Source organism: Anolis carolinensis, unplaced genomic scaffold (assembly GCF_035594765.1).
Source record: "Anolis carolinensis isolate JA03-04 unplaced genomic scaffold, rAnoCar3.1.pri scaffold_9, whole genome shotgun sequence".
Taxonomy (NCBI): Eukaryota; Metazoa; Chordata; class Lepidosauria; order Squamata; family Dactyloidae; genus Anolis; species Anolis carolinensis.
The window spans coordinates 25,664,086-25,682,367 of record NW_026943820.1 but is presented as its reverse complement, the minus strand read 5'-3'; the positions used below and the strand labels follow the sequence as shown (position 1 = coordinate 25,682,367).

At 43.9% G+C, this 18,282-nt stretch overlaps 1 protein-coding gene across 4 annotated transcripts in view; it reads left to right on the top strand.

Moving 5' to 3' along the window:
- prmt7 (protein arginine methyltransferase 7) overlaps positions 1-10,482 on the top strand; it is a 36,620-nt gene extending 26,138 nt beyond the window's left edge. For all 4 annotated transcript variants that reach the window (XM_062961817.1, XM_003222958.4, XM_062961818.1 and 1 more), the window contains 2 exons: positions 9,550-9,646; positions 10,248-10,482. In XM_062961817.1, the coding sequence (XP_062817887.1) occupies positions 9,550-9,646; positions 10,248-10,409 (259 nt within the window). In that variant the 3' untranslated portion in view covers positions 10,410-10,482. The remainder of the gene's footprint in view (positions 1-9,549; positions 9,647-10,247) is intronic.
- Positions 10,483-18,282: the final 7,800 nt, after the last annotated feature.

Sequence of the window (18,282 nt, the reverse complement as noted above, 5' to 3'; positions counted from 1 at the left end):
GAGAGCACTACATTGTTGTTGTTTTTTTTAAGTGTTCTTTAAAAAAAACTTTTATGGAAAAAAGCTTTGATTTTTTTCTGTCATTTTAAATATTTGTAATAATAAAAACGTCTCTCATGCATGAAACGCCATGCTGTTTTAAATGAATAATGTATAAATTAGAATGTCACATATGATTGAATTGATTTATAATCACTTTTCTCTCCTTTCCAAATACAACCATCTGTTCCCTGGTTGATCATTTCTTTCCGAACCTGCGCACAGTGTATGGTGTTATCGCTCCACCAAATTATGGTTTTATGGCTCTCCTAGCTGTAAAATCTTAGAACATCCTGTTCAGTAAAGATCAATATTTGCCTATAGCGTGATCCTTATTTGAACATAGAATGTAGATCTCGAGACAATGTTTTCTCCTTGGCATCAGGCAATAACTTGCATCTCAGCCACACATGAAACACTGGAGCCAAAATCAAATAGCAAACATTCATGTTCTGGGTTCATAGTGCTTGCATGGGTAAGGATTGAAGGATACAAGTCCAAAGCCTAGGTTTCAGAAGAGCAAGGTTTATGAGCATGCCATTGAGCTGAAAGTCTTAATGCAGTGATAGTTGAGAAATGCTGTGCAGAAACCTTCAGCTCCCGTCTTTTGTCCCTTGATGCTGGCTACTTTCCACTTGAAATGCCATGCAAGGCAGTGCTTTGAATAATTGTAAAGGTGTTCCCAGGGTTGAAATGCTTCTCATTTAAAGCACACATTCAAACAAGGATTTGGACACAAAGAGATTTTCATGATTACAGGTGGTCCTCCATATTTACATGTTTAAACTTTTGTGGATTTGATGATTCATGGATTTGAGTAATACGGTCTCTAGCAATCTCTAGACCTTCCAGCACAACTCTATGTTCAACTTCCATCAGAGGTTGACCGTAAATCGCACCAAAGCACTTAGAGATGTTCTCTGAGCTATCCCTCCACATTTGCATCGTTGACTTTTGTGGATATGATTATTGATAGATTCTCCAGTGTAACTTTATGGTCAACGTGCTGGAGGACCCAGAGATTTCGAGGAATTCTCGATCATCCAGTGGAATTCTGTGGTCAGTTTCCAGAGGAAGTTGACCATTTATAAGATATTTTATCTATACAAATAACAAAAGTATATGTTTCTATATGGTGGCATGTCCACTTAGATAGACTCCCGCCTCCACAAACAGCTGTAGTTCCCATTATGCAGGAGACACCAATAGGAGTTGTAGTGCACTTACATCCAGAGAGCACTGTGAACCCAAACAACAATGGATCTAGACCAGGGGTCCCCAAACTTTTTAAGCCGAGGGCCGGTCCACAATCCTTCAGACTGTTGAGGGGCCGAATTATCATTTGAAAAAAAAATACAAATCCCTATGCATACTGCACATGTCTTATTTGTAGTGCAACAACAACAACAACAAAAGAATACAATATTTAAAAATGAAAACAATTTTAACCAACATAAACCTATCATGATTTCAATGGAAAGTGTGGGCCTGCTACTGGCCAATGTGATAGTCAAGTTAATTAGGATTGTTGTTGTTGTTGTGTGCCTTCAAGTCATGTCAGACTTTGGCCGAGCCTAAGTCTAAAATTAATTATTTATTTACTGCATTTATTTACTACATTTATATCTCACCCTTCTCACCCCGAAGGGGACTCAGAGCAGCTGTATGTACATACAATATATTATATTATTAGCATAACACAATATTAGCATTATATATTACTATATTGAACTATACCACTTGTCACGACCCAGGCTGCAGAGCACCAATAACCATACACAGAGGCCAGAATCTAACTAATATCTTTATTGAAGGAATATATAAAGTTAATAAGAACAAGTGTAGAAAATAGTCCAGAAATAGACCTTTCAGGAAAGGTCAGAAATAGTCCAAAAAAGCAATGTCCAATAGGAAATATTAAGGTCCAAAGTTGTAATCCAATAACCGAAACACTCACTTTGCCAAGCACAGTGAGGGGAGATGACAAGGTCCTTTAGTCCATAAAACTTGAGCGTGGCTAGGAAATAACTTGATACTTGAAACAAGGCTTGAACGTGGAACAAGGTAACTAGGAACAAGAACAAGGTCCGTGGGATAACTTGGTAAAATCCGTGAACAAGGCAAGGATTGATCCTGGGAAACAAGGCAAGGTCCGCAGATAAACAAAGGCTGGGAAGCAAGGCGAAGGCTGGATAGCGAGGCAAGGCTTGGGCAGGAGCGAGGCTTGAATCGAAGCGCGCTGTCCAGACACAACTCGCTCCGTAGGCTGACGAATTGACTCCGCGAAGTTACTACGCGGGCAAAACACCTATATAGAGTCTAACTTTCTCACCGAAGCCGTTCTCTGGGAAACAGAAACGAAAGCTAAACTCCGAGACCAGATGTTAAACTCCTTAAAGATTCTCACGAGAAACAGTCTTAATTGGCAACATTCTTAGCTGCTATCCTCGCACTCCTGCGCGAAGCTGATTCCAAACTTCTCTGTTGTTTACAAAACTCCCGGCGCAAGAACACGGGAGAAGTAGGCTCTGGGGTTGTTTGACATACTTCTGGGACACAACTTTCTTGCAGGTGCAAGGTTCCCCGATCTGCCTGGGGAAGATCTGGCTGAGAGGAATCCAGTTCAGACTGGGAAGGTAAAAAACCCAAGTTCTCATCTTCATCAGGGATTACAATGTCCTGAGCAGGACTACAAGGCCCATGGGTCATCACACTATCCCCCTCCTCAAGGCCCCTCCCAACCTGGGGCCCTCTCCCCGAGGCGCGAGGTTGCGGCTTGGCGGGATAGGTCTGATGAAAGCGGCGGGTTAGATCAGGAGCATGGACTGTGGAGGCGTCTTCCCAAGAGCGTTCCTCAGGGCCAAAACCCACCCAGTCAATGAGATATTGTAGGCGGCGGCGATGAAAGCGAGAATCCAAAATGTCCTCAACCTCAAACTCCTCCTCCCCATTCATCAACACAGGAGGGGGGGCCGGTTGGTCTGAATCAGGACGCACACCATCCGCCGGAAGGAGCAGGGAACGGTGAAACACTGGGTGAATGCGCATTGAACGCGGAAGTTGGAGTTTGAAAGTCACGGGGTTTAATTGCGCCACCACTGGATAGGGGCCAATGAAACGGGCATCTAACTTCCGGCAAGGGCGGTGGGAGGGCAGAAAGCGAGTGGACAGGAAAACCCGATCTCCTACCTTGATTTCGGGGCCCGGCTGGCGATGTTTGTCAGCGTGGCGTTTATAGTCCTCCTTGGCTTGGTCCAGTTGCTGGAGCAAAAGTTGTTGCACCGCTGTGAGTTCCTGCAGCCAATCCTCTGCTGCGGGAACTTCTGAAGTTTCAATGACAGGGGGGAAGAAACGTGGATGGAAGCCGTAGTTTGCAAAGAACGGCGTTTCTTTTGTAGAAGCTTGAACTCCATTGTTGTAGGCAAACTCAGACAGTGGTAACAGAGAAGCCCAATTGTCCTGTTGATAGTTTACATAACAGCGAAGATACTGCTCCAAAGTGGCATTGGTGCGCTCCGTTTGCCCATCTGTTTGGGGATGATGAGCTGAAGATAAGCGAGAGTCTATGCCCAATAGTTTTTGTAGTGCCTTCCAAAAACGAGAGGTGAATTGAGATCCACGGTCTGTGACTAAACTCTTGGGCAATCCATGTAGTCTGAAAACATGTTGAAGGAATAGATCTGCAGTCTCTTTGGCCGTGGGAAGACCTTCACAGGGAATGAAATGGGCTAACTTGGTGAAAAGGTCCACCACCACTAGGATCGTGGTGAAACCACAGGAAGGTGGTAAGTCAGTGATAAAATCCGCAGAAATTATTTCCCATGGCCGAGATGGGGTAGGAAGGGGATGCAGAAGCCCTGAGGGCTTCTCCCTTCTTATCTTGGAGCGCTGGCATACTGGGCAGGTGTTGACATATTTTTCCACATCCTTGCGGATCTTGGGCCACCAAAAATCCCTTAGGATCAGATGCATGGTTTTAAATAGTCCGAAATGCCCAGCTGGTTTGCAGTCATGACACAGACGAAGCGCTTTCTCCCTGCCCGGTCCGGGTGGGATATAAACATGATTTCTATAGCATAGCAGTCCATCTTTAAGCGAAAAGGGAAAATGCAGACCTTGGCGAAGTTGGTCCTGCGCCCAGGCATCTGCTTGCTGACTAGCCCGGATTTCTTGAGCACAGATGGGTCCTGGAGTAGGGGAAGTTGAACCAATGGGAATGGATTTGGTGTTCCCCACCGTGAGCGTGGCAAAGTTCTCGGGTTGTAGCAGTTGGGATTCAAAGGTCTCCTTGCGTCCTGCAGCGTACTCCGGTTTACGTGACAGGGCGTCTGCTTGCTTGGTTTGGGCTGGAGTCACATAATGGATCTGGAAGTTGAAACGTTCGAAGAATAAAGCCCAACGTTGCTGCCTCTGATTTAGTTTGCGGGCAGTTCTTAGATGTTCTAGATTACGATGATCAGTGTGGACTTCAATGGGAAATTTGGCCCCTTCTAGCCAATGTCTCCAAGTTTCAAAGGCTGCCTTTATAGCCAGTAGTTCCTTTTCCCAAATGGTGTAATTCCTCTCTGGTGTGGTTAGTTGACGAGAATAAAAGGCACAGGGGTGGAGGTGATCTCCCTCCGGTTGTAAGAGTACAGCCCCAATTGCCACATCAGAGGCGTCCGCTTGCACCACAAAGGGGGTTCCAGGATTTGGGTGTTGTAGAATTGGCTGGGAGGTGAATAGTTTCTTTAGTTGCTGGAACCCTTTCTCTGCTTGATCAGTCCAGCGGAAAGGCTGCTTTCCACGGATGCAGCTAGTAATGGGATCGGACCAGCGGGCAAAATCTGGAATGAACTTGCGGTAATAGTTCGCGAACCCCAAGAAACGCTGCACCTCTTTCTTGTTAGTTGGCGCCCGCCATTCCAACACTGCTGAGACCTTGGCTGGATCCATGGAAAGCCCTAGAGGCGAGATGCGGTAACCAAGGAAATCTACCTCTTGTAGATCAAAGGCGCATTTTTCCAGCTTGGCATAAAGTCCATGATCCCGCAATCGTTGTAACACCATTTTGACGTGGTTCTCATGTTCTGATTGTGATCTGGAAAACACCAAAAAATCGTCCAGGTAGATTATCAAGAACCTGTCTAGATAGTCCTGAAAAATGTCATTGACAAAATGCTGGAACGTTGCGGGGGCTCCGCATAAACCGAAATTCATAACTCGGGACTCAAATAATCCGAATTTGGTCTGGAAGGCGGTCTTCCACTCGTCCCCTTCCCTGATGCGAACTAAGTTGTAAGCCCCCCGAAGATCCAGCTTGGTGTAAACCTTAGCTCCTCGAAGCCGATCCAGTAGATCCGAGATTAAGGGCAGGGGATAGCTGTTCCGCTTGGTGATATTGTTCAATGCTCTGTAGTCCACCACCAAGCGTAGTTCCCCTGACTTTTTCTTCACAAACATCACTGGGGAGGCGGCTGGGGATTGAGAGGGTCTGATGAATCCCTTGCGAAGGTTTGTCTCTAGGAATTCCCTGAGAGCTTCTTGCTCTGGTTCAGTCAGGGAGTAGAGATGCCCTCGCGGGATCGGGGCCCCCTCCACCAAGTCAATGGCACAGTCATAAGGTCTATGTGGGGGTAATTTTTCGGCTTCTTTCTCATTGAATACATCCCAATACTCGGAGTACTTCTTTGGCAAGGTGATGATGGGTTCGGTGTCTGTGGCATGGCATACCTTGGCTACGAGGCAATGGTTTTGGCAGTACGGTGAAGCAAACTGCAGTTCTCTGTTGGACCAGGAGATGTTAGGGTCGTGGAGAGTCAGCCATGGAATTCCCAAAATCACAGGGAAATGGGGGACCTCGGTAACAAAGAAGGAGATCTCTTCCATGTGTTCCCTTATCCACATCCTGGTGGGTTCCGACCACTGACTTACGGGGCCCGTCTTGAGGGGGCGGCCGTCTATGGCTTGCACCACACGGGCATTCTTGAAATCATGATATTGTAATCCCAGAGAGTCGGCATACTCTCTATCGATGAAATTGTTGGTAGCTCCAGAGTCTATCATGGCGTGGATCATGACGGGTCCCCTTTTTGCTGACCATAAAGTGACCACGAGAAGGAACAGGACCCCGGTTGGCGGCTCTTGGATGGATTTTTTGACCGGGTTGGCGAGCCTCTCTACACCCGGTCGTTGGCTTCCCCCGCCGGCTGTGTACCAGTCGGCTCAGACGCCTTCGTCTCCGTGGAGGACGCCGCCGCAAGACGGGCGGCCGGCTTCCCTTTGGCTGGGCACTCTCTGGCGAAGTGGCCCCCGTTCCCGCAGTACCAGCAGAGGTTTAAGCGTTGACGACGGGCCTTCTCGGCGGCATCTAGTCTGGGACGCACATTGCCCAACTGCATCGGCACCTCCTCGCCTCCTCTGGGGTATGGGGTTGGTGGTGGGGGTCTCCATACTGGTCGTGGCTGAACGCTGGCGGGAGCGGGGGGATTTGCCCCGGCTCTACTGCCCTGGCCTCGAACCCACTGTTTCCTGTTGGCAATCATGACTTCAGCCCGTAAACATTGATCAATGAGTGCCTCGAGGGTCTGGGGAGGGTCCACCTTGGAGATTTCTTCCAGCATTTCAATGTTGAGACCCTCCCGGAATTGTCCTCTGAGGGCTACATCGTTCCAGCCGGTATTGTGGGCCAGCACTCGGAACTCGGCTATATACTGAGACATAGGTCTGTCTCCTTGGAAAAGGCGACGGAGTTTGTGACCGGCTGCCTCCAAATTGTCCTCGATTCCCCAAGTCTCCTTGAGGTGGTCCAAGAAGTGTTGCGCTGATCTTAGGTGTGGAGAGGCTTGGTCGAACAGTGCCGTCGCCCAATTGGCCGCTGGCCCGTCTAGAAGACTGTAAACCCACGCCACTTTGATGTCTTCTTGGGGAAACTCGGCATCTCGGGCCTCTAGATAAGCTTGACATTGGCGACGGAAAACATGAACCTTAGAAGCTTCTCCAGTAAACTTGGTGGGCAACGCCATGGCCGGGAGGCGGACTCCGCGCTCCCGCAAGCCCTTTATTTCTCCATCCTGGGCGTTGAGTCTGTCGCGGATGCGATCCACCTCTTCCTTGTCGATGGTGTAGGTAATCGGCTGGCCGCTCGGCCCAGGTACGTCTCCGGTGGACATTCTGGCCGAGGTTAATTGGTGCTTAGGGTGGCGGAGTCAAACTGTCACGACCCAGGCTGCAGAGCACCAATAACCATACACAGAGGCCAGAATCTAACTAATATCTTTATTGAAGGAATATATAAAGTTAATAAGAACAAGTGTAGAAAATAGTCCAGAAATAGACCTTTCAGGAAAGGTCAGAAATAGTCCAAAAAAGCAATGTCCAATAGGAAATATTAAGGTCCAAAGTTGTAATCCAATAACCGAAACACTCACTTTGCCAAGCACAGTGAGGGGAGATGACAAGGTCCTTTAGTCCATAAAACTTGAGCGTGGCTAGGAAATAACTTGATACTTGAAACAAGGCTTGAACGTGGAACAAGGTAACTAGGAACAAGAACAAGGTCCGTGGGATAACTTGGTAAAATCCGTGAACAAGGCAAGGATTGATCCTGGGAAACAAGGCAAGGTCCGCAGATAAACAAAGGCTGGGAAGCAAGGCGAAGGCTGGATAGCGAGGCAAGGCTTGGGCAGGAGCGAGGCTTGAATCGAAGCGCGCTGTCCAGACACAACTCGCTCCGTAGGCTGACGAATTGACTCCGCGAAGTTACTACGCGGGCAAAACACCTATATAGAGTCTAACTTTCTCACCGAAGCCGTTCTCTGGGAAACAGAAACGAAAGCTAAACTCCGAGACCAGATGTTAAACTCCTTAAAGATTCTCACGAGAAACAGTCTTAATTGGCAACATTCTTAGCTGCTATCCTCGCACTCCTGCGCGAAGCTGATTCCAAACTTCTCTGTTGTTTACAAAACTCCCGGCGCAAGAACACGGGAGAAGTAGGCTCTGGGGTTGTTTGACATACTTCTGGGACACAACTTTCTTGCAGGTGCAAGGTTCCCAGATCTGCCTGGGGAAGATCTGGCTGAGAGGAATCCAGTTCAGACTGGGAAGGTAAAAAACCCAAGTTCTCATCTTCATCAGGGATTACAATGTCCTGAGCAGGACTACAAGGCCCATGGGTCATCACACCACTATACTATTATATAATATGTAATATATAACATATAATTAATATTATTATATGATATTACTATTAGTATTATATTGTATCACATAAGATTATTATCAATATTATATGTATATTATATTATTAAAACTGATATAAAAATATTATATTATAAAACGGAGGGTGGGGGCCAGGTAAATGACCTTGGAGGGCCGCATCCGGCCCCCGGGCCTTAGTTTGGGGACCCCTGATCTAGACCAAATTTAGCATGCATACTTGATATGCCCAATTTTGAATATTGGTAGATTTTGGGCAGAATTGGCCTTGACATTTGGGAGTTGTAGGTACTGGGATTTATAGTTCACTTGCAATCAAAGAACATTTTGATTCCCACTGACAATGGAGCTGGATCAAACTTGGCACATAGAACCACCATGAGCAACTGAACATACTGAAGGGGTTTGGGGGGAACTGACCTTCATTTCTGGGAGTTGTAGTTCACCTACATCTGGAGATACTGTGACCACCACCGACACTAGACCAGGACCAAACTAGACACACAGAACCTCATGACCATCAAACCTACTGGAGGAGTTTGAGGGGAACGGACCTTCATTTTTGGGATTTGTAGTTCACCCTGCAGCCACAGACCACACGAACCCCACCAGTGATGCATCTAGAGCAAACATGCCCAACATGACAAACTTTAACTACTGATGGGGTTTTAGGGGTTTAACCTGGCATGCTGTGAGTTGTAGTTAACCCACAATCTTAAAATAAAAAGTGACTTTTTTAAATAACCCGGGCAACATGTACCCAAGCTTGTTGGTACATAAAACCGGCAGAATTTTTTTCATCACGTAATAGTCGCACAACCTTTTTTCCGATAAAAAGGAAACTAAAAAGTGCAACGATTATACAATGAAATACGGTAGCCCAGGATTCAATTCCGTACCTAACCCGATGGCCCCTTGGAGGCCCACAAATCTGAATATTTGAAGCTTTCCTCTATGACTTTGAAGTAGATAAAAAGTAGATAAGCTAAAACGCCTAAGAAGGTAGATCCTTATTACACGGCAGCTTCTGGCTCAGATCTTGAACGTGTTGCTTCAGCTCCCACCTAGTAGGGCTGTCTTTGCTTCCTGTGAGAAATCCCACTTAACACCCGCCTCCAGCTTTGATGATTTGCTCCCGAGGTTTCAGCCTCGTGTAGCTGCGTTCTTGCCCTTTCATCTCTCCAGCTGATGTGGGAGGATACTGTTCATATTTCAAAAGGAATGTGCACCCTCGGAATTAAGGTACATTTTAATCTACCGGTACTGTGCAAAGTTTGCAAACGATCAATTCCCAAGGCTCTTTCTTTCCAGAACTGGGAAGACCCATGGAGCTGTTCTGTGGATGGAATATCAACTGATACCCGGGCTTTTCATTAGCACAGGACTTGTACAGGTTTCGGATGAAAAGGTTTGTGCCTAGTTGCTTTCTTTCAAGCATCACAGGGACTGAGTGGGAAGGAGAATGTTCAAATGCAGTACAGAAAAGTTCCAGCGGTGCTGTTCAGTTCTGTCTCACGTTTGGGACGGGTTTGGATTTATCAGCTTGAAATAGTGCAGCAAAGAATTCTAGTAATTAACAGCAAACCTACATTTATAATAACCCATTGGGAAATCTATGCAGAAGCTATTACAGTATCAATGTTTCAATGTGTTTAAGTTAGACAAGCCTCACTGGAAACATGAGAGCTTGGAAGTAATGTAACACATTTTGATGTCAGGCCAAGGCAATTACGTATACTGTAATTTTCACATCTTCATCAGAGCATGCAGATGTAGAAGTAAAGCCCTTCCTATTAACAAGAATTTCTGTATAAAAATTATCTTTGTAGAACTCCAGCCTTAGAATTCCTGGAGATAAGAAGATGGCTGGCATGCTAGTGTAGCTTGGGGCTGTTTCTTCGATCTCAAAGGAGTAAAAACTAAATTCTATCCTGGGAAAGGCTTGCTGTTAGCCTTAACAAATCCATGCATGCTTTCAAAATTGATATTTCTGTGTTTTTTCCCTGCAGGGCTATTGTCAGTGGACCCCCCACTGCAAGCAGGCAGTGTACTTCTTCAGATCAGTGACTGAGCCAGAATCTCTTATCGATAATCCCTCTGCAGTTGCCTACTCTGTGAGCTTCAACCCAAAGACTGGAAGCGTCGGCATGGATTTTTCACTCTTAAATTAATGCAGCGTCCTTCCAAAGAACAATCTCTTCTCTCTTGTGGCTAGGTCTTAATAAATCTATTGATAGATGGTAATGGTGAACTTCTCTTCTTTGGGAGCAGAACGGTTTTTGCTTATCCCAGGACACATTTTTGAGCTCTATTGAGGCATTTTTACAGCAGTTAAGATGCTCTGCTTCCCAGTTATGGAGTAGCTTGGGATGTATACCACTCAAGGGAAATTGTTATTTAACATCAAGCGAAAAAGTAGAAGCCTGAGGTGGCATGTGAAATGGTATGCGGTTCACTTTTTGCGGATTCGCTGATTTGCGGTTTTTCAATGAACTCTAAAAGAATATCATAAATCATTAAAAAATTACAATTTACAGCCTAAGGAAGGGAGGAAGGAGAAGCCAAAGGGAGAAAAAAAAGCCCAAGCGGTAATGGGAGGAGAAGGAGGCGATTTATCAACACACGATTGGTTGATAAAACTGTATAACTACTAAAATAATGTATAAATATTAAAATAAATATAGCGTCCCTACTTCGCAGATTTTCACTTATTGCGGGGGGTCCTGGAAGGTAACCCCCGCGATAAGTGAGGGAACACTGTACCACTACGGTATATGACAATATAGATCTGCTAGTCTGGCTCGGGTTTTTTATTCATTTATTTGTTTAAGGCACTTATATACCGCTTTTCTCATCCCTGTGGGGACTCACGGCGGTTCATAGAATCCTAGAGTTGGAAGAGACCTTGTGGGCCATCCAATCCAACCCCATTCTGCCAAGAAACAGGAAAATCGCATTCAGAGCACCCCGACAGATGGCCATCTAGCCTCTGCTTAAAAGCCTCCAAAGAAGAAGCCTCCACCACAGTCCACGGCAGAGAGTTCCCCTGCTGAACAGCTCTTTCTCACAGGAAGTTCTTCCTTGTGTTCAGGTGGAATCTCCTTTCCTATAATTTGAAACCATTGTTCCATTTTGCCCTAGTGCAACCGAAAACAAGCCTGCTTCCTCCTCCCTGTGACTTCCTCTCACATCTTGATCTTTTCTGGATCTAAGGATCAGTTTTGTCTCTTGCTCTCCTCTCCATGCCCTGTGGGTAACACCCCTTGTTGCTGTAGCCATGCATCACCTCAATTTGGTGGCTTATGCCAACTAGAAGTATGGAAAACTGCCCAAATGTCTGCTCAAAACAGCATTTGGATGCTAAAAAGTCAATTGAGAGTGGATAACCTCTGCTTCTTTGTCTTGGAGCTGGCACATTACAGAGATAAAGACCTAATGTCATTTCTGGTCTGCATTGCTAGCCATGGCCCCTCTCAGATCTTGACAGCTGTTGGACGGGGTTTTTTTTTTTTTTTTTTGATAAAGCACAAAGGGCGAGAGAGCAGCTCACTGTATCCTTTCCAAAGAGGACCATACATGCATGTAAGCCACACTTACACACATTGATTTCTTTTAATAATAATAATGAACTAGAGCTGACAGCTGGCACAATAATAATAATAATAATAAATCCAGCATATCTATCTTGTTTGCTGTGTCAGACTATGTCATTGTGTCAATAATAATAATAAACCTTTGATTGAAGTCAAAAATCCGAAACTCCTCAAAGCATAACAGACAAAAAAACAGTACAAGAAAACTGCACTACAAACTAGAGCTGACAGCTGGCACAACAAAACATTGCATGGAAAGTTCCTTGACAAAATTGAAGGAAAAGCTGATCAGGAGAAGACCTGGCTCTGGCTCACGAATGGGACCCTGAAGAAGGAGGGAGAAGGCCTGATCCTTGCAGCCCAGGAGCAAGACATCAGGACAAAGGCAATTAAGGCCAAGATCGAAAAATCAGCTGATGACCCCAAATGCAGACACTGCAAGGAAGCTGACGAAACCATGGATCATATCCTCAGCTGCTGTAAGAAAATCGCACAGACGGACTACAAACAGAGGCACAACTATGTGGCCCAAATTATTCATTGGAACTTATGCCTCAAGTACCACCTCCCAGCAGCAAAGAACTGGTGGGATCACAAACCTGCAAAAGTATTGGAAAATGAGCACGCAAAGATACTGTGGGACTTCCGAATCCAGACTGACAAAGTTCTGGAACACAACACACCAGACATCACAGTTGTAGAAAAGAAAAAGGTTTGGATCATTGATGTTGCCATCCCAGGTGTCAGTCGCATTGACGAAAAACAACAGGAAAAACTCAGCCGCTATCAGGACCTCAGGATTGAACTTCAAAGACTCCAGCAGAAACCAGTGCAGGTGGTCCCGGTGGTGATGGGCACATTGGGTGCTGTGCCAAAAGATCTCAGCCGGCATTTGGAAACAATAGACATTGACAAAATTATGATCTGCCAACTGCAAAAGGCCACCCTACTGCGATCTGCGCGCATCATCCAAAAATACATCACACAGTCCTAGACACTTGGGAAGTGTTCGACTTGTGATTTTGTGATACGAAATCCAACAGTCTATTTGTCTTTTTATTTTATTGTTTCATCCACATCAACCATTAATTCCTTTCAGCTCCATTAGAAGTGAGAAGACCCTTCTAGCGGTCTGCATACTGTCGGTTTTTTTTTGCAAAGGAAGCATACACTCTTTTTGTTTTGTTACACACAAATAAACGGGAGAAACCTTTTTCAATTGGCTTTCTTTAATATATATATTTATATATAATAATAACAAAAATGCCAGAAGGTTTGTTTGTATGTGCTTACCATATAAAAACATTAGTATTTTTTTTAGAAGGATACGATACAGAAAAATCATTGAAATAAAAAATGTTTTTAGGCTTTCTAAACCTATTAATACAATATTTAAAAAGACAGAGATTCATAGTTAAAACATGTGCAGGTTAAGGATAGAGGAAAATGACCGCGTCAGTAATACCAGGTTTTTTTTTAATGTAATCTGTGTTGTCAATGAAATCAATGTCTGGATATTTATATTACATGTTTGAAGTCTACATAACCTCCCTTCATACAGTTTGGACAGACAGGCTGTGTCGCCGAACTCTGAGAGCCGGACTGATATGTGTTGACTCAGACAGACTAAACCACTCAATGCAGACGGTCTCGTTTATGACAGAAATGTCTCCAATCCCTTGGACAATGACGAGTGGATCCAGGCTTTGGCTTGATCACTTTATAAGGATCAGAAAGCATGAAAAGAAAGGACAGGAGAATACATTGTCCGTAGAAATTGTGTTGGAAGGAGAAAAGGAGGAGAAAGGAAGAGAAGACAGCTTAGGAGAACATCTCATCGGGAAGACAGAAGTTACTTGAGTCATGCCAATCGCAGAGCATTTCAAAACGAGTCGGGTGTGAAATGGCAGAAATCCATTCTATTTTCGTCCTATTTTTGTTTCAAATTTTGTGTCCCATCCCCTTGTGTTTTTGAGAAGATTCTTCCCAAAATAGAAACAATACTCTGAATTCCGAATCCAAAATGGTCGCTATCCTAATCTCCCAGAATTTTCCCGAAAACGGAAACAGTACTCTGGATCCCGAATTACGAATCCAAAACGGTCGCTATCTTAATCTCCCAGAATCTTCCCGAAAATAGAAAGAGGGGCACCCAAAATTAGAAACGAAAACAGAATGGATTTCCGACGTTTCGCTCACCCGTATTCAGAACTCCCTGTCGGATCTGGTTAATGATTGAACCTTTTGCTTTTCACTGTTGCCACCTAAATATCTCTGGGAGAAATACAACCAGATTTTCCACTCATCTTTCTCCCGTGTCCATAACACTCAGATTCCTTCTTATCATGAAAGATCAGACATGTTATCCACTGGCTATGAGTTCCTTCTCCAGGAGTCATTCCTAAGGACATGGTTATCTCAGTCTTAGTTTATTAGACTAAAGCAGTGGTTCCCAATCTTTTTTTGACCAGGGACCACTCTCCAACATTAGTACCAAAAGGGTTACGAATCAGTATTTGGTCAACTTGAGATTTGGTTTGGTTGCAATTTTCTGAATCAGCATCCCAAATAACCCGAGGAACAGGCCTACAAACGTGCTTCTTATCAGTTGGACTGTGTGTGCCGAGCCGAGCGGCAAAGGAAGAATGCCTGCTTCCAGCAATGGTGTTTGCTGTGATGTAAATAGCTGTGTAAATATTGAATAAATGTTTGAACTGCTGATGTCTTTGAGTCTGTACTGCTTCTCACAACGAGAGCAAGCAGTCTGCCCTTGGAGGAGAATTGGTGAGGGACAGAAGATCACCATTTCATCAGGGTGCTGATGCGGAACTGATTGATCGATGGTTTTTGAAGAAACCCACTCGCACACCCTGACAGACATCTCTGGCCCATCCTCTATTCCAGGGGTCCCCAAACTTTTAAAACGGGGGGCCAGTTCACGATCCTTCGGACCGGACTATAGTTGGCCACCGAGCAATAATAATAATTAATAATAACAACAATAATAAAAAAGAGTGTTGGAAGAGACCCTTTGGGCCATTTAGCCCAACCCCTTCTGCCTTAGTTCACCAAAAGCACAAGCAAAGCACCCCTGACAGATGGCCGCCCAGCCTCAATATTAATAATAATAATAATAATAATAATAATAATAATAATAATAATAATAATAAAGAGGGTTGGAAGAGCCCGGGGCTGTGGCGCAGTCGGGAGAGCAATGAGTCACTGACCACAAGGTCATAAGTTCGAGGCCCACTCGGAGCTATGTTTGTTTGTCTTTGTCCTGTGTTAAAAAGGCATTGAATGTTTGCCTAATATGTGTAATGTGATCCGCCCTGAGTCCCCTTCGGGGTGAGAAGGGCGGAATATAAATGATGTAAATAAATAAATAAATTATTATTATTATTATTATTATTATTATTATTATTATTATTAAAGAGGGTTGGAAGAGACCCCTTGGGCCATTTAGCCCAACCACCTTCTGCCTCTGTGCACCAAAAGCACAAGCAAAGCACCCCTGACAGATGGCCGCCCAGCCTCAATATTATTATTATTATTCATAATAATAATAATAATAATAATAGTAATGGTTGTAAGAGAAGAAGAGACCCCTTGGGTCATTTAGCCCAACCCCCTTCTGCCCTTGTGCCGTGGGGGCCGGATAAATAGCTTTGATGGGCCGCATCCAGCCCCCGGGCCTTAGTTTGGGGACCCCTGCTCTATTCAGATATCAGCTAATGTCTTAAATCAAAATACAGCTTCCTAAGATCTAAAGAGATACACATACAACACCTCAGCAAGCGAGAATCCAAAGGTGGCAGGCTAAAAACCGGAACCTCAATCAGTAGCTGAGACCCGATGAGAGACACACAAAAGACTATATGACTTGGAAGGTGCTGAACAGACTGCGCCCTGGCACCACGAGATGCAGAGCCAACTTTAAGAAATGGGGCTACAAAGTGGAGTCCACAACATGTGAGTTTGGAGAAGAGCAAAGCACAAACCACCCACTGCAATGCCGCCTGAGCCCTGCCACATGCACAACGGAAGACCTTCTGACAGCGACACCAGAGACCAGCTTCTGGTCAAAGGAAATTTAGTATAATGCCAAGTTCTCAACTTTGTTTGTGGTTTTTCTATACATTATAAATGTATTTTCAAGGTTGTATGTCTTTTGGGCTGTATGGCCATGTTCCAGAAGTATTCTCTCCTGACGTTTCACCCACATCTATGGCAGGCATCCTCAGAGGTTGTGAGGTATGGATAAACTAAGTAAGGAAAGGAAAGGAAATATATATCTGTGTAGAGTCCAGGGTGTGGCAAGAGTCCTTTGTCACTGGGAAGCCAGCATTAATGTTTCAGTTAATCACCCTAATTAGCATTGGAAAGGTTTTGTCTCTTGCCTGGGGGCATCCTTTGTTCAGTCATTAGCTGTCCTCTGCCCTCAGAGTGTTGGTTCCCATCTACTGTTTTGATTTTAGAGTTTTTTAATACTGGTTGCCAGATTTTGTTCAAAATTTGTTCAAGATTTGGTTTATTTATTTATTTCCAACATTTCTATCCCGCCCTTCCCACCTGAAGGGACTCAGGGTGGCATACAATTGGCAACAATTCGATGCCCATACATCATTAAAAACAACAACATATAAAAATATATTACAATCAATTAAATACAGTATAAAATATAAAACATAAAACATATGCTTAAAATTCGTTCGTCCAATATCCCATCTACTGTTTTGATTTTAGAGTTTTTTAATACTGGTAGCCAGATTTTGTTCAAACAGTAGATGGGAACCAACACTCTGAGGGCAGAGGACAGCTAATGACTGAACAAAGGATGCCCCCAGGCAAGAGACAAAACCTTTCCAATGCTAATTAGGGTGATTAACTGAAACATTAATGCTGGCTTCCCAGTGACAAAGGACTCTTGCCACACCCTGGACTCTACACAGATATATATTCTTTCCTTTCCTTAATTAGTTTATCCATACCTCACAACCTCTGAGGATGCCTGCCATAGATGTGGGTGAAACATCAGGAGAGAATGCTTCTGGAACATGGCCACACAGCCCGAAAGACATACAACAACCCTGTGATCCCGGCCATGAAAGCCTTCGACAACACACTGTATTTTCAATTTGCTTCCGACACGATAAATAAATAAACCCAATCGATAAAACTTGAGCATTCAACAAAATGTGTGTCTTTGTGAACCTGCCATTTTGCAAAAGCAGAACTTGTCAATGTTACATGAATATCAATCTGACTATCCATGGGGCAGAGGAAATGCAATTTTTGCAAGGTGCCAGAAAGAAGTGACCAAAGGGAAGAAGTCAACGCTGAGTTGCTTGGCCCATTGTGAAAACAAAGAGAGCACACAATTTCCTTGGAAATTGGATTTTGCCGTTGGCTCCTTGACAACCGATCACACAAACGCTCACAGATCTACTTGAAAGCCAATCTTAATTGTGTTCTTATTCCAGGTAAGTGGGTCCCTGAGTATATCCTTGAAGATGGTTTTCTTTCACTGCATTGCTTCCTTTAATAGTTGACATTCTCGGGTTGGTAAAGAATTAAAGAGGAGCAAAAAGCTGTCTTGGGAATGCTGTTAGTTGCATCCAATTTATCTCAACAAATCTGTATTTTGCTTTCCTTGAAATTCTTTGGCTTATCGATTCGGCTCACTGCGTGGCAAGTTGATCTCGGACTTCCAACAAACTCTGGAAATTCCCCAAGCAATATAAGATATCGAGCACTAATGAGAGAAGACTAGTCGCAAGACCAACAACACTTCCCAACAAATGTTTCCATGGGTCCAATTAAATAAGTATCACTGGACTTTTCATTACTCTTTGTTTTTCATTATTATTGATATCACTGGAGTCTGGAGCCTTGGACATTTTGCAGCCTGAAGCAAAGGATAAGATAATGGTCACTTAACTTTTTAAAGTAGTTACCGTATATACTTGAGTATAAGCCGACCCAAATATAAGCCGAAGTACCTAATTTTACCACAAAACAACGGGACAACATTGGCTCAAGTATAAGCCAAGAGAGGTAAATTTCAGAAATAAAAATAGATACCAGTAAAATTACATTAATGGAGGCATCCGTAGTTTAAATGTTTTTGAATATTTGCATGAAACTGTAACTTAAGATAAGACTGTCCAACTCTGATTATTCTCATCTTCTTCGATGTAAATGTGCTTATGTATCCTTTTCATCGTAATAGAATAAAATAATACAGGTAAAATCAATAATAATACCAGAGTGAAATAATAAATGTATTAATAATAAAAAATAGAGTAAAATAAATGTAATAGCAACAGTAATATTAGAGTAAAATAATACATGTAATAATAATAATCAATAGAGTAAAATAATACATGTAATAATAATAATCAATAGAGTAAAATAATACATGTAAGGTAAAGGTAAAGGTTTCCCCTGA